General features: G+C 42.3%; 1 protein-coding gene and 1 long non-coding RNA gene across 2 annotated transcripts in view; one reads left to right on the top strand and one right to left on the bottom strand.

Annotated features, from left to right (window-relative positions):
• Nucleotides 1-4464: 4464 nt before the first annotated feature.
• On the bottom strand, nucleotides 4465-5309 carry LOC135573566 (uncharacterized). Its single transcript, XR_010464787.1, has 2 exons — nucleotides 5233-5309; nucleotides 4465-4715 (listed from the first exon to the last, which is right to left on the bottom strand). It is a non-coding gene; the product is annotated as an uncharacterized LOC135573566 (long non-coding RNA).
• A 1403-nt stretch (nucleotides 5310-6712) lies between these two features.
• The window catches only part of ide (insulin-degrading enzyme), a 49292-nt gene continuing 39255 nt past the window's right edge, over nucleotides 6713-16749 (top strand). The window contains exons 1-5 of the mRNA XM_029669787.2: nucleotides 6713-6802; nucleotides 7788-7970; nucleotides 8914-9121; nucleotides 11041-11210; nucleotides 12314-12436. Of these exons, the coding sequence (XP_029525647.1) occupies nucleotides 7811-7970; nucleotides 8914-9121; nucleotides 11041-11210; nucleotides 12314-12436 (661 nt within the window). The 5' untranslated portion in view covers nucleotides 6713-6802; nucleotides 7788-7810. The remainder of the gene's footprint in view (nucleotides 6803-7787; nucleotides 7971-8913; nucleotides 9122-11040; nucleotides 11211-12313; nucleotides 12437-16749) is intronic.

Below are 16749 nucleotides of genomic sequence, written 5' to 3'. Positions count from 1 at the left end.
CCCTGGATCATTGTTATTCTAACTTCCGTGACGCATATAAGGCCCTCCCCCGCCCTCCTTTCGGGAAAAGCTGACCACGACAAAAAAAATTTGCTTCCAGCCTACAGACAGAGACTAAAACAAGCTCCCGCGCTCAGGTCTATTCAACGCTGGTCCGACCAATCTGATTCCACGCTTCGAGACTGCTTCGATCACGTGGATTGGGATATGTTCCAACAACAACATTGACGAAAACGCTGATTCGGTGAGCGAGTTCATTAGAAAGTGCATTGATGATGTTATACCCACAGCAACGATTAAAACATTCCCAAACCAGAATCAGTGGATTGATGGCAGTGTTCACGCGAAACTGAAAGCGCTTTTAACCAGGGCAAGGTGACCGGAAACATGATGTATACAAACAGTGTAGCTATTCCCTCCGCAAGGCAATCAAACAAGCTAAGCGTCAGTTTAGAGACAAAGTAGAGTCACAATTCAATGGCTCAGACACAAGAGGTATGTGGCAGGGTCTACAGTCAATCATGGATTACAAAATGAAAACCAGCTCCGCCGCGGACCAGGATGTCTTGCTCCCAGACAGACTAAATAACTTCTTTGCTCGCTTTGAGGACAATACAGTGCCACTGACACGGCCCGCTACCAAAACCTGCGGACTCTCCTTCACTGCAGCCGACTGAGTAAAACATTTAAACGTGTTAAACCTCGCAAGGCTGCAGGCCCAGATGGCAACCCCAGCCGTGTCCTCAGAGCATGCGCAGACCAGCTGGCTGGTGTGTTTACGGACATATTCAATCCATCCTTATCCCAGTCTGCTGTTCCCACATGCTTCAAGAGGGCCACCATTGTTCCTGTTCCCAAGAAAGCTAAGGTAACTGAGCTAAACGACTACCTAACTGAGTAGCACTCACTTCCGTCATCATGAAGTGCTTTGAGAGACTAGTCAAGGACCATATCACCTCCACCCTACCTGACACCCTAGACCCACTCCAATTTGCTTACTGCCCAAATAGGTCCACAGACGACGCATTCGCAACCACACTGCACACTGCCCTAACCCATCTGTGTGAGAATGCTGTTCATCTACTACAGCTCAGCATTTAACACCATAGTACCCTCCAAACTCGTCATCAAGCTCGAGATCCTGGGTCTCGACCCCGCCCTGTGCAACTGGGTACTGGACTTCCTTACGGGCCGCCCCCAGGTGGTGAGGGTAGGTAACAACATCTCATCATTTATTTTCCACCAGAATTTGCAAGTAAATTCATTAAAAATCCTACAATGTGATTTTCTGGATTTGTTTTCCTCATTTTGTCTGTCATAGTTGAAGTGTACCTATGATGAAAATTACAGGGCTCTCATCTTTTTAAGTGGGAGAACTTGCACAATTGGTGGCTGACTAAATACTTTTTTGCCCCACTGTATATACTGTACTCTATCATTTTCTGCATCTTTATGTAATACATGTATCACTAGCCACTTTAAACTATGCCACTTTGTTTACATACCCTACATTACTCATCTCATATGTATATACTGTACTCGATACCATCTACTGCATCTTGCCTATGCCGTTCTGTACCATCACTCATTCATATCTTTATGTACATATTCTTTATCCCTTTACACTAGTGTGTATAAGGTAGTAGTTGTGGAATTGTTAGGTTAGATTACTCGTTGGTTATTACTGCATTGTCGGAACTAGAAGCACAAGCATTTCGCTATACTCGCATTAACATCTGCTAACCATGTGTATGTGACAAAAAAAATTGGATTTGATTTGAATGGTGTCACTTTCTCCCCAGCCCCAGCTAAGACCCCTGATTCCAATAATAAACTATTTATGATCTTCCATTTACAATGCAATTACTGTAGTTTAATCGGCTGTGCTAGGAATGGGGAAAAAGTGTGACACCACTCTGGCCCTACAGAACGACTTAATTTAGCTTTATTCCACAGTAGGTTTTTCAGACCACTAAACTAGAATGGGATTCTATTTCTATGATTCAGACTTACAGTAGTAGCCTAGCCTACTGCCTCCCCCTGAAAAGATTACCTGGCTGCTCTACTGTTAAATTCTACTATAGCCTATTTGTTTAAACCTCACTCCGGTTTAGATCACATAGCCCAAAATCCTTTAAATAGCTTTTGTATTTACTTAAAATTGCTTCCTTGAAATAGACTATTTCAAGTATTTTGATAAGCTATCTATTTACTAATGTGGTACAGTCTGCGGCCATTTAGTAAGGTGGCTACCAATGCCCCCAGGGACCAAATCTAGCTGCCGGTTTCAAAGAGCAGTACACTAACCCAGACGCTTATAATAAATCCCGCTATGCGCTCAGGCGACACACAAAACAGGCAAAACGTCAGTACAGGACTAAGATTGAATCCTACTACATCTGCTTTGACGTTTGTCGGATGTGGCAAGGCTTTCAAACTATCAAGGATTACAAAGGGAAACCCAGTCATGAGCTTCCCAGTGACGCAAGCCTACCAGACGAGCTAAATGCCTGCTATGCTCGCTTCGAGGCAAGCAACACTGAACCATGCGTAAGAGCACCAGCTTTTCCAGATGGCTGTGATCATGCTCTCCATAACTGATGTGAGTAATGCCTTTAAGTAGGTTAACATTCACAAGGCCACAGCGCCAGATGGACTACCAGGACACGTACTCAGAGCATGCGCCGACCAGCTGGCAAGTGTCTTCACTGACATTTTCGACCTCCCTGACCTGTAATACCTACATGCTTCAAGCAGACCACCATAGTCCCTGTGCCCAAGAAAGCCAAGGTAACCTGTGTAAATGAGTAGCGTCCCGTAACACTCACATCTGTAGCCATGAAATGCTTTGAAAGGCTGGTCATGGCTCACATCAACATCATCATCCCAGACACAGTTGACCCACTCCAATTCGCATGCCGCCCCAATAGATCCACAGATGACGCAATCCCTATTATTCCACACTACCCTTTCCCACTTGGACAAAAGGAACACCTACGTGAGAATGCTGTTCATTGACTATTTGTCAGGACCGACGCTGGAGAAGAGAAGCAGGTACGGGAGTCAAACATTTAATTGGAACAGACATGGAACAAGACAGGAACAGCGCCAGCGGGTATACACAGACATAAGACAATCAATGCTGATGCGGGGAACAGAGTAGGGGGAACAGACAGATATAGGGTAGGTAATGACAGGTGATTGAGTCCAGGTGAGTCCAATAATCGCTGATAAGCGTGACGGGGGAAGGCAGGTTTGCGTAATGATGGTGGCAGGAGTGTGTAATGCTGGGGACCATCATTGCGTGCACCTGGCATTCATCATTACACGCACCTGCGCTTCATCATTAAGCACACCTGGACTCCATTACCTCACTCATTACCTCCCCTTTATCTGGCACTCCCTTAGGTTCTTTCCCCAGGCAGTATTGTTTATGTTTGTCATGTCTAGACGCTACTCCTATGTTGTATTGAAATTGAATTTTAATACTTGTGGTTTTTTATGACTCATTTCTTTGTTCTATTCATTTACTGTTCTATAAACCAATTTCTGCGTTCGTGCAAGTGGCTGGCCGTACAAATCCTCACTATCAGTAGCTGCAATTTGGCAGTACGCCCAGACCTTGTTTTGAAAACGAACAAAAGATATCTCAGTTTCAAGGTCTCAGCTCAAAGAGAAGAAGCCTTGCGAGGTGTTGATCTGTCACATGCTATGAAACCGTATTGGTCGGTGACATGAATAAAACAAAACAGTAAGGATTAATGAATTATGCTAAATCATGCAAATATAACTTGTCTGTGTATAGCCATATATAAGGCAACTACTGGGTCTGCTCAAGCAGAGCTCCTGATTGACATGTGTACTATGGTGCATTGAGTTTGTTGGAACCTCTCGAGCGTGCTGACAATGAACAATGATTTATTTAAGATTGTCTTTGAGTGTCACCGTGTAAGAATTTCCATGACAGTGTCGTTCCATGTTATTTGTTATATTAAACAAACCACCTGCACCTGCTTCTCGACTCCCAGCGTCTACGTTATATGATTAATCATATTTTATTATATTTTAAATCTGTGGGGCTACATATCTAAATCTTTTCAGGGTACCTAAATCAACCTTAATGTTAAATTTGGTGTGCTCATCTCTAAAAGGTTTGACCCTCAAGGAACCAGAGGGCAATCAGACCCGGCCTGAATGGCCCAGATCTTTACAAACAGTGGTTCCCAAACTATTTATAGTCCTGTACCCTTTCAAACATTCAACCTCCAGCTGCGTACCCCTCTAGCACCAGGGTAAGCGTACTCTCAAATATAGTTTTTTACCATCATTGTAAGCCTGCCACACACACACTATACGATACATGTATTAAACATAAGAATGAGTGTGAGTTTTTGTCACAACCTGGCTCATGGGAAGTGACAAAGAGCTCTTATAGGACCAGGGCACAAATAATAACATAACCAGTAACCAATTTTGCTCTTTATTTAGCCATCTTACATTTAAACACCTCCATCTGCAACTGGATCATGGACTTCCTGATGGGCCGCCCCCAGGTGGTGAGGGTAGGTAGCAACACATCTGGAGCCCTCCAGGGGTGCGTGCTCAGTCCCCTCCTGTACTCTCTGTTCACCCACGACTGCATGGCCAGGCACCATCATTAAGTTTGCAGACGACACAACAGTGGTAGGCCTGATCACCGTCAACGATGAGACAGCCTATAGGGAGGAAGTCAGAGACCTGACGGGTGGTGCCAGAATAACAACCTATCCCTCAATGTAACCAAGACTAAGGAGATTATTGTGGACTACAGGAAAAGTAGGACCGAGCACGCCCCCATTCTGTTCCAAATTCTAAAGTGACAGTTCAGTGTGCTAAGGATATTGAAAATTCATCAATAACTGCATTGGGAATGACTTAGCTAGTCTCTTTGCATACAAGCACAACTGCTCCACTGAATGGAGAGTCTTTACTCTAGCTACCACTGTATACCGGTATATGTAATATTTATTATTTGTTTTAGTGTAATTTATGTGCGATGAACTGATGGTAGATGGGCACATTTGGAAAGAAGTGAATTCATCCAAACAGGCTGATTAATCGACTTGCTGATCTAAACATGACACATTCATGAAAACCATACTTGTCCACATGTTGTATGTGTTGACCTTTAAATTAATAGTATTGCATTTTAGTAAATACCCCTGATATTAAATAAATGACACAATTCATTACCGATTACGTTAATCTCTGGCGTCGATGGCATTTGTCAAAACAACATGGTGCCGTGACGGCAAAGACAGTACAGTAGGAACACAGATAGAACAATGAGACAGATATTTCACCGGATTTATAAATGTGAAGCATCCACGTGGCGTTTCCCCTCACTACCAAATATGGTAGTGAGAGGAAGCCCACTGCCCGGCAGTGGGAGAAGATGGAACTAGATGGATTTTGGTCAACATTCTGCAATTTTTCTCATCGATGAAACATTTGATCTCAAAACCGTTTTCTCTTCCCAAAACTAAAATCGGTTATGAACCGAGTGGATTACGTTTTGTAGACTTTACCCTTTGCAAACGTTTTGAAATTTGCGTTGCTTAGAAGGAGTGCAAAGGTGAATTGAGTTATTGCACACACGCACTTCACAGAGGAGGTGTTCTCTAACGGAAATATGCAGACGCATGCTGGAACACGCCAATAGGATCTCGCTAGCTCGTGCTTGGCTCTGCCCACCACCTTGCTTGTTCTGCCCACTATGACTCATTTGTTCCCATTGGCAATGACAGGCTGTGGTCTATCTTGGTTTAGTTGTACAAATCATTGGTAGAAAGACACTAAAACTGCTTCTCCAATAGAAATCCCTGATTACCCCTGTAGGCAATATCATGGCGATGTTGGCTAGCAAAGCTCATGCGTAGAAACCAGACAAAGTGATATTAGGATATATGTTATCCTGTACGAGCTTTGTGCTGAATACATTACATTGTTGCAGGTGTCAAGCTTATAGGCATGTGGCAGCAGTGTGTATGAGTGAGGTTCCTAGATGTGAGAAGTGTGCAGAAGGGCATGAGACAAAGGAATGTGTAGCATTGGGGAAAGTTGTGGTATGTGTTAATTGTTGGGGTGGCCAAGTGGCTGGGGATCAGAAATGTCCAGTGCGAGAGAGGCAGGTTGAGGTTTCCAGGGTTAGAGTAGTGCAGAAGTTCTCATGTGTTGAGTTAGTGAAGAAAGTAGAGGAAGATGGGTCAAGGCAGATCTGTACCAGTACAGAGGGATAGGCCAACAAGTGATATATGTTTTAGTAAGATTGGAGTTTTAGCATTTTATAGCAATGGTTATAAACTGTACTGCAGGGAAGTAATGTAAGTAGCAGAAAATGTAGGTTGTGGTGGCAGCTGCAGAGAGGTATTTGTGTGTGGAAGACTTGACATCAGAAGGGTTACATTGTCTTAAGTGGCAATGTCCCTTCCTTTCAGGTTGTTGGCCTGAGGTAGGACTAAATAGATTTAAATAGTGGAGGAGGGTGCTGTTATTTTAGATTTTTTTTGTGAGTGTTGTGTTAGATTATGGTAGTGTATTTGTTTATTTATGGGTTATTTTTCAAGCAAAGTACTCCAGTCTAGTAGGTGGCAGTAATGAAACATTTCTTGGATGCCAACCACCGTTAAAACCTATCGAAGAAGAAGTTCTCTCTGATTTTGTCTATCTGAAGTATGCCGCAATGTTTTAGTCGACCGGCCCAGTTATTAACGAGACAGCTTCTGGTTGCGGGGAATAGTTTGTACTTTAATCAACATTTTAAGTGAGTGTTAAATGTCAGATACTATTCACTTTAAAATCTGTCATGAAATTAGCAAATAATGAACCAGCTAACCGTAACGTTACTTAGCCACACAATGACAGCAGTAGCTAGCTTTGGTACCTAGCTAGCGCGGGCTGACTAAGCATTAGCAGGATAGCATTTATAGCTAACTCCGTAACACAAGACAGCAAATTATCTTTAATAGCTAGCTAACCAAGGAAATATCTATTTATAACCAGGCAGTCTAGCTACCTCGCCTGGGTGTACCAGATACACACAAATTCTAGCTAGCCCAGGAATCATGCTAGCCAGTTAACGAGATTAATCTCTGCTGGCGTCACTCTGCTATCCCAGTGCGGCTAATTTGCAAACTCAAACCAGCCTAGGAAAAATACACTCGTGCATTGAACAAAGTATTTTAGCTTGTAGTAAACCAGTAGCTAGCTATTATAACTCATATGAGTTGTTTACTTGTTGTACAGAGCTGTTTAACGGTAAATTGTTAATTTATTGAGGAGTGTGGTTAGTAACGTTAATCCATGTTTGCTGTTGTTTTCATAGTGGACTGGTTGATACACCCAGATATTTAAAAACTTATTTCCAGGTCAACCTATTCAATTCTGCATATCTGCCTGTTGAATTCATTTTTTATTTTCAATGTATTTGTAAAAATCACCGACGCGCTCGTGTGCACAGTACTATCGGTCCGCTGTTGACTGAATGCTGGCGCGTGCTCAGCCTATGAAGGGCAGTCAATCCTCCACCTTGATTCTTGATTGAGGGCACTGCCAATTTGGGATCTAAATAAGGCACTTAAGTTTGGGAAGTCCATCCACATTGCTTCACTCAGAATGCTCGCCAATATACCCCCCCCCCCATGTTAAAAAAGAGAAATCATTGTAACGTCCACCTGTCTCTAGATTGCTTGTCTAGTCAAATTCTAAATAGTGGGTGGAATAATAAGATTATGCCCTGTGCTGTACAGGCTTGTCGTCTCTGCCCCTCAGAATGACAGACCCTGCCATGAAGAGGGTGGTCAGTGAGATCGTCCGCTCTCCAGAGGACAAACGGGTCTACAGGGGTCTAGAGTTCACCAATGGCCTGAAGGCCGTGCTCATCAGTGACCCCACCACAGACAAGTCCTCAGCAGGGCTGGACGTCAACATAGGTGCAGTATTCACCACCTCTAGCCTAGCCTTCAGGCAGTCTCCCAGCCATATTCTTACTGGTCTCCCTCTTTCATTAATTTTCTACAGGTGTCTCCACCCCTCTATACTCCTCCCATAGCAAACCCAATCTCTCCTTAAATGTTACCTCTCTTTCTGTGTCTTTATTTATTTGTTTCAACCCCTGTTAACATTGTCTCTGGTATTCGTGTAAAATGTTATGCTTCCATTTCTCTTTTTCACTCCTAGTTTATTTCCCACAGGTCCACATTGAAGAGTATCCTTTTATAGCACTCTCTTTCTGCCTCTGTTTTTCTCCCTTAATTTAAAAACATGCTCTGGTACTATTTTTTAAACCTCCTGCTTTGAGCTAGATGTGTCAATGTGTAGTTCGTACGTGCAGAAATACTGTTTTACCTCAATTAGCCACGAAATCCCTAGTTTGAAAGCGACTTTTCTTGAAGCTGTGCTGTGCCTTAAATTTCCTGCAACATGGGCCAGCTCCCTACCAATTCAAGTTCTCGCCAACTAGCTTCAGCCCCTCGCATTTGAGTGACAGCTAGCAAGAGGCCTGCCCAGCATTAGCCAATGAGGTTGCAGGCTGGGCCCAATGGCTAAGTGGACACAGCAGAGAGAGCGCAATGATGTGCACATATGTGACACAGTACACAATTTTCACGGACCACTTTTGGCTCGTGTGTGCTACTTTCAGAACTACTGGTAAAAAATTATACAAAAGTTCCACAATCTCTTTAACAGGATTTGAACTATGCCAGCCTGAAAGCTTGAATCCTTTAGTGTCTTTGTGGTTAAAAACAGCATCTCTCCAGTGTTATGGCTGCCAGCAGCTTAACATCACATTACATTGTTTTACTTTATGCGCAGCAGTGTGTGGAAGCAAATAAACATACTAATTATCTGTTCGACACATGTCTGCAACCTCAGGTTCTTTGTCGGACCCAGGGAACATATCAGGCATTGCCCACTTCTGCGAACACATGCTGTTCTTGGGCACAGAGAAGTACCCCAAGGAGAATGAGTACAGCCAGTTTCTCAGTGAGCATGCTGGCAGCTCCAATGCCTTCACCAGCGGCGAGCACACCAACTACTACTTTGACGTATCCCATGAGCACCTGGAGGGAGCACTAGACAGGTGGGTTCATTAGGGCACAATGTAGACATGGACTTTTTGCAACATGGACTTAACTTATTGGACAACAAGCGTTTCTTATTGGACAAGTTCAACTAGCCCTTCCCCTTTTGTTTCCTTTCTTCTGTTAGGTGCTTTTTGAATATGACCCAGGTTATGGCATAGAAATTCTCCCATGACTCCCATTTTGACAGCTTGGATGTGCCACTGTAACCCGATTAGGCTGTCTGTGTGAAATATTATGCTTTTCCTTATGACTATCCAATTTATGTTGCTGTAAAATCCCTCCCAAACTGGACTGGCCTCTAGTGTGCAGAGAAGTGGTATAAAATAAGTTTTCTTTACATACTCAACTGAGCCGTCTGTTGTTTTTTGATGTTGAATAATGAACTACTCAGGTTCTATAGAGCCACATGATGTGTGTAGACTAAGTGGGTGTTCTCTAAATATGAATATGGGATCCATCCCCTGGGTCTACCTGAGGTGCGTTCAGTTGCCTGAACTTGTGCAATGTTACGCAACAGTTTGTACCGAACAACACGTTTCCCCAATAACGTTCTTGAACCGACTTTGAGGTATGTTTGCGCGTGTTTGGTGGGTGTGGCTGTAGCAACGAGTGACAACGTATTTAAATGGCCGAGGTAATGCTGTCAGCGTTCTACAACCCAACCCCCTCCCAGTTTTTCAATTGGTTGTTCAGTGCAGCACCGTTTCCGTTAAATTGAACTTTCCAGAACGTAAAAAAAACGTACTGAACACAGCACAGGCGTTAATCCCAGAGAGCCACCAGGACACGAGTCTCCAGTTACCAGTTCGTGTCAATTTCACCCCTACCAGTACCTGAGACCTCAAGGGTGGAATTGGTTTCTTTAGCTCTCACATCTTAACTAGGCGTGGGGTAAGTTGGAAGGGTTACTGTTAGAATACAAACCATTGGATGGGGAAGCTTCAGGTTTACTAAGGGTCCCCGTCTTGAATGATGAGGCCTTTTTTAGAACACGCGCCTTTCCTCAGTCCATAAAGACAACTGTGTTACCTAAATTATGTGTTTTGGATAGAGTACTAGTGTATCCTCTAGCTGTAGATTTGGGTTAAGCTTACCCACTTTGTAATAATATTGCTTAGGAAGCACCTGTTCAAGCCTCATAGTTTCTCATCCTAATAGTTCCATAGTGCTGCTGGTAATGCATGAAAACCATCTGGACAGCAATTCATTTCATTATTTATTAGGCTTTCTCTTTTCAAACGCTCATGAACGTAATGGAACACTGGAGTCTGTGATCTGGGTTTTGGAAGCCATTTTTCAATCCATATCATGAACCTTCAGATAATAGTGCTACAAATGAAGGATGGTTGTTGAAAATGGGTGTATGGGGCTACCATAATAGTTTCTACAGGTGGAGGATGCCATTTGAATATATAATTGGACAACTTGCTTGTGTGACATCTCAGATTTCTGCTTCATCCAGCTACGTATGTTGACGATCTGTAGCTGCAGGCTGTGCAAAGCCTAGCTGCGGATGGCATTTACTTTGGCCAATTCACTTAATTGCAGTCATTCTGCTCTGCATGGCAGTTGATCTTGCTCAGTGGCATTCAAATAGCTTTGCATACAGGTCTGTCAAATGTCACTGCTGTCTATTGAATCTGCAGACGAAAGTATACATCTGAATTCAGACAGTGGGATTTTCCACATTTTACTGTAGTCAAAAACTGCTGGTCTGGAACCATAAATAGTGCACACACACCTAATACACCTTTTGCACAGTCATCACCTGAAGGCCTTCACCAGAACAATCAAGTTAATTTTCAAAAGAAATTAATCCAATGACTCCAGTGTTCTAATCTAAATAGCCTATTCTGTTTTTGCTTAGTATACATGTTAACTTGTTAAATTAATGTATTGTCCTGTATGTATCTAGGTTTGCTCAGTTCTTCCTGTGCCCGTTGTTTGACGAGAGCTGTAAGGACCGTGAGGTAAACGCTGTGGACTCCGAGCATGAGAAGAACCTGATGAATGATGCCTGGAGGCTGTTCCAGCTGGAGAAGGCCACTGGCAACCCCAACCACCCGTTCAGCAAATTTGGGACCGGTAAAAACCTCACGCCACCTTACATACTATAGACAGGGGTCAACCCAACCCAGCTAGTATCAACCCACGGTCATGTTCGTTAGGCACAAAATGGAATACAACAAACTGAAACAGGACTGAAAATGGAGGAACTACCAGGACTTCCTCTTCCGTTGCAAAACATTTAGGTACAGTTTTCCCGTTATGAACATGACCCGGCAGTCCTGTTTAAAACAACTCAATTCCTCACTGCCTTTAATGTGCTGACTCTTTCTCTCTGATTGCGTTCTCATATGATTAGACTTAGAGTTGCTCCCAGGCAAGAAGAGCCAGCTGGTGGCAGTGTTGAGTTATATAAGCTTTATTTTCAGCTTATAACGGAAACTGGACCAGCTCGGGCCAAAACACTCAATAATAAGCGAATGTCGGAGACAAACACAGCCATGACAGCCTTCACAAAAACATCAATTTCTTAGAAATGCCTAAAGGGACACTTCAACACACAAATACATTTTCACATGTATACACTATGGTGCTGGAGATTATTAATATATTGACCATGAAGTGGTGAAGGGTCCCTTTCACAGTTTCAATCTCTCCAGATGTTCTAGATGTTGTGTGGCTCTGTTATTTGTTTTAGCATAGGGAAATGCCCACCAGCTAGCCTGCCACAGATGAAGTGCTAGATTTGGGCTGTGGTTGTGTAGGCTAATTAGTAAAGTGCTAGCCCATAGAGGACAGAAAAGTGGTCAGTCTGTCACTGAGGGCCTTCCTCAAAATTGAAATTTCATCACTGTTGGGATTCATTTCGTTCACCCATTGGTTTTCTTAGAACAAGCTTGTTTTCCTTATAAGTGGATGTATTCTCCCTCCCACTGTGGACTGTTTCATAAAGTCCTCTTTGATGATGACATTCTGCCATTTTACAAATTGATTTGATGCTTTGATGTCCTCATTTTTGCCACTGACCCTTTTCTTTTTTTCTTCAACACATCATATGACGATAAAGACCCTAGTCTTTAGTCCAGTTAGATCAAGCACTCACTGCATTGTACATATATTACAAAAACATTAATGGATGCATTGACTAGCTGTTTAAGAATTATATCTGGTTGATTTTTCAGGTAACAAGTTGACTCTGGAGACCAGGCCATCCAAGGATGGGATCAACATCCGCCAGGAGCTCCTGAAGTTCCATTCCACCTTCTACTCCTCCAATCTCATGGGACTGTGTGTGCTCGGAAGAGGTAAGGGTGTGTTGTGTGTATGGTGTTAGCCGGTGTGTTCGTGTACGCGCCAACGTCCACATATGTAACAAAGTACTTTGGTAAAAATACTTGAAAGTACTACTTAAGTTTTTTTGGGGGGGGTATCTGTACTTTACTTTACTATTTATATTTTTGACAACTTTTACTTTTACTTCACTACATTCCTAAAGAAAATGTACTTTTTACTCCATACTTTTCCCCTGACACCCAAAAGTACTCGTTACATTTTGAATGCTTAGCAGGACAGGTAAATTTTTCAATTCACACATTTATCAAGAGAATATCCCTAGTCATCCCTACTACCTCTGATCTGGCGGACTCACTAAACACATGCTTCATTTGGAAATTAGGTTTGCGTGTTGGAGCGTATACCTAGCTATCCGTAAACAGAAAATGGTGCCGTCTGGTTTGCTTAATATAAGGAATTTGAAACTTAACTTTCTATACTTAAGTTTATTTTTGAAATTATATTTACTTTTCTTAATCTGTTGCGACGAGCAATCCCGTATCCGGGATCCTATTTATAGCCTCAAGCTCATTACCATAACGCAGGGTTAACTATTCATGAAAATTGCAAATGAAATGAAATAAATATATTAGCTCTCAAGCTTAGCCTTTTGTTAACAACACTGTCATCTCAGATTTTCAAAATATGCTTTTGAACCATAGCTAAACAAGCATTTGTGTAAGAGTATTGGTAGCATAGCATTAAGCCTGGCATTCAGCATGCAACATTTTCACAAAAACAAGAAAAGCATTCAAATAAAATCATTTACCTTTGAAGAACTTCAGATGTTTTTTCTAACTGACTCTGTTAGATAGCAAATGTTCAGTTTTTCCAAAAAGATTATTTGTGAAGGACAAATCGCTCCGTTTTGTTCATCACGTTTGGGTAAAAAAAAATATTTAAAAAAGTCATTAAAACGCGAACTTTTTTCCAAATTAACTCCATAATATCGACAGAAACATTGCAAACGTTGTTTAGAATTAATCCTCAAGGTGTTTTTGACATATCTATCGATGATAAATCATTCGTGGCAGTTTGGTTTCTCCTCTGAAGAAATGGAACGCACATGGACCTGGAGATTACGCAATAATTTCGACGCAGGACACCGGGCGGACACCTGGTAAATGCAGTCTCTTATGGTCAATCTTCCAATGATATGCCTACAAATACGTCACAATGCTGCAGACACCTTGGGGAAATGACAGAAAGTGCAGGCTCATTCCTGGCGCATTCACAGCCATATAAGGAGACATTGGAACACAGCGCCTTCAGAATCTGGGGCATTTCCTGTATGAAATTTCATCTTGGTTTCGCCTGTAGCATTAGTTCTGGGGCACTCACAGATAATATCTTTGCAGTTTTGGAAACGTCAGTTTTTTCTTTCCAAAGCTGTCAATTACATGCATAGTCGAGCATCTTTTCGTGACAAAATATCTTGTTTAAAACGGGAACGTTTTTTATCCAAAAATTAAGAGCGCCCCCTATCTCGAAGAAGTTAAGTATATTTAAAACCAAATACTTTTACTTACTCAAGTAGGATTTTACTGGATGACTTTCACTTTTACTTGAGTCCTTTTCTATTAGGGTATCTTTACTTTTACTCAAGTATTACAATTGTCAGTGGTGGAAAAAGTATCCAATCAGAGAGTTGCTGCTTGGATCAGAGATCTTAAGCTGGTTTATATGGAGGAAATAACCTGTCAGCTATACAGAGCTAAAAGCTCTCACATCCTCTCTTAGGTCACACTAAAGGCTAGGAAGTGCTTTTCTAAACACTCCTCTCCTGTAACTGTCTGGGACTGAGCCTACAAAACACTCAGCCAAGTCCTGCAGTCATCTGTTTGCTCAGCTGTTTGAACTAAAACTCCCAACTAAAAGTATGGGTCTTATCACTTATTATTGTGGGGGCTATAGCGCCTACCTAGCTCAAATTCTAGATGTCAGATTAAAACGAGACTATAGCAAAGGCAGTATTGTACAAATATTATTTATTTTATTTCACCTTTAACCAGGTAGGCTAGTTGTTCTCATTTACAACTGCGATCTGGCCAAGAATAAATGTAACAGTATAGCTTCCGTCCCTCTCCTCGCCCCTACCTGGGCTCGAACCAGGGACCCTCTGCACACATCGACAACGGCAACCCTCGAAGCATCGTTGCCCATCGCTCCACAAAAGCCGCGGCCCTTGCAGAGCAAGGGGAACAACTACTTCAAGGTCTGTGCGAGTGATGTCACCGATTGAAATGCTATTAGCGCGCACACCGCTAACTAGCTAGCCATTTCACATCGGTTACATAAAGCAAAGCAGTTCGACACATACAACACAGTTACACATGGAATAAACAAACAGTCAATAATACAGTAGAAAAAATCAATATACAGTGTGTGCAAATGAGGTAAGATAAGGGAGGTAAGGCAATAAATAGGCCATGGTGGCAAAGTAATTACAATATACGAATTAAACACTGGAGTGATTGATGGGCAGAAACTGCTTCTCCAATGGAAATCCCAGATCATGCTTGTAGGCAATGTCATGGTGACGTTGGCTAGCTAAGCTCATGCGCAGAAACACCTCATCGGATCTTACGGTCTTCTCGCAGCGAACTGTGCATGTCCCGCCTTCAAATCAAAAGCACTCCTTCGATATGAAGTTGTTTTTGTCAAATGAAAACGTCTCTTTCAGAAGGATGTAGAAATAACATGTTAATTTACTTAAGTCATTGGCTCGACTCTAGGTTGTGTCTTTACATTTGAAGAAAATGAACAACTCAGGAAGAGTGTTTCACTTCTCATTCCGGACCAGACCAAATCTGAACCACTTACAGGCTGGACCGGAGTTAACTGTTCTACGAGTGGTCTGAGGCAGTCGGTAAATCTTTTTTTTTTTTTCAAGTGCAACTTTAGTAACAATGGTTTTGTGGAAACGGCTCTGAGATTTAACGAAGCGCCTATGAAGGTTCTAACGATGAACTTAGCCTTAAGATGATTTTGGGAAACCAGGCCCTGGACAATAAATTGTGACAAAACACATCCATTTAAAAAAAATATATATTTTTAAGTGAAAATTACAATTTTTGAGGACACTTTTTGCATGTGGAAATGTTGTATAATCACCTTCCGGTGAGAGGTAGGCATTGGTCTGAAACCGGAAAGCGTTCAAACCTTCTCAAACAGCCTAATTTATATTCTTTAGAGGAATAATGGACTTTAGTGTCCTGCTATTAAAATAATGTGTTTGTATGTATATGTGTGTATATATATATATATATATATATATATTATGTGTATGTATATATGTGTATGTATATATGTATGTGTATATATATGTATATGTGTATATGTATATATATGTATATGTATATATATGTATATGTGTATATATATGTATATATATGTGTATATACACATACATATACATATATATACACACTGCTCCAAAAAATAAAGGGAACACTAAAATAACACATCCTAGATCTGAATGAATGAAATATTCTTATTAAATACTTTTTTCTTTACGTAGTTGAATGTGCTGACCACAAAATCACACATTATCAATGGAAATCAAATTTATCAACCCAGGTCTGGATTTTGAGTCACACTCAAAATTAAAGTGGAAACCACACTACAGGCTGATCCAACTTTGATGTAATGTCCTTAAAACAAGTCAAAATGAGGCTCAGAAGTGTGTGTGGCCTCCATGTGCCTGTATGACCTCCCTACAACGCCTGGGCATGCTCCTGATGAGGTGGTGGATGGTCTCCTGAGGGATCTCCTCTCAGACCTGGACTAAAGCATCCGCCAACTCCTGGACAGTCTGTGGTGCAACGTGGCGTTGGTGGATGGAGCGAGACATGATGTCCAAGATGTGCTCAATTGGATTCAGGTCTGGGGAACGGGCGGGCCAGTCCATAGCATCAATGCCTTCCACTTGCAGGAACTGCTGACACACTCCATCCACATGAGGTCTAGCATTGTCTTGCATTAGGAGGTACCCAGGGCCAACCGCACCAGCATATGGTCTCACAAGGGGTCTGAGGATCTTATCTCGGTACCCAATGGCAGTCAGGCTACCTCTGGCGAGCACATGGAGGGCTGTGCAGCCCCCCAAAGAAATGCCACCCCACACCATGACTGACCCACCGCCAAACCGGTCATGCTGGAGGATGTTGCAGGCAGCAGAACGTTCTCCACGGCGTCTCCAGACTCTCACGTCTGTCACGTGCTCAGTGTGAACCTGCTTTCATCTGTGAAGAGCACAGGGCGCCAGTGGCGAATTTGCCAATCT

Source organism: Oncorhynchus nerka, linkage group LG10 (assembly GCF_034236695.1).
Source record: "Oncorhynchus nerka isolate Pitt River linkage group LG10, Oner_Uvic_2.0, whole genome shotgun sequence".
Taxonomy (NCBI): domain Eukaryota; kingdom Metazoa; phylum Chordata; class Actinopteri; order Salmoniformes; family Salmonidae; genus Oncorhynchus; species Oncorhynchus nerka.
This window is presented reverse-complemented; position numbering and strand designations above follow the sequence as displayed.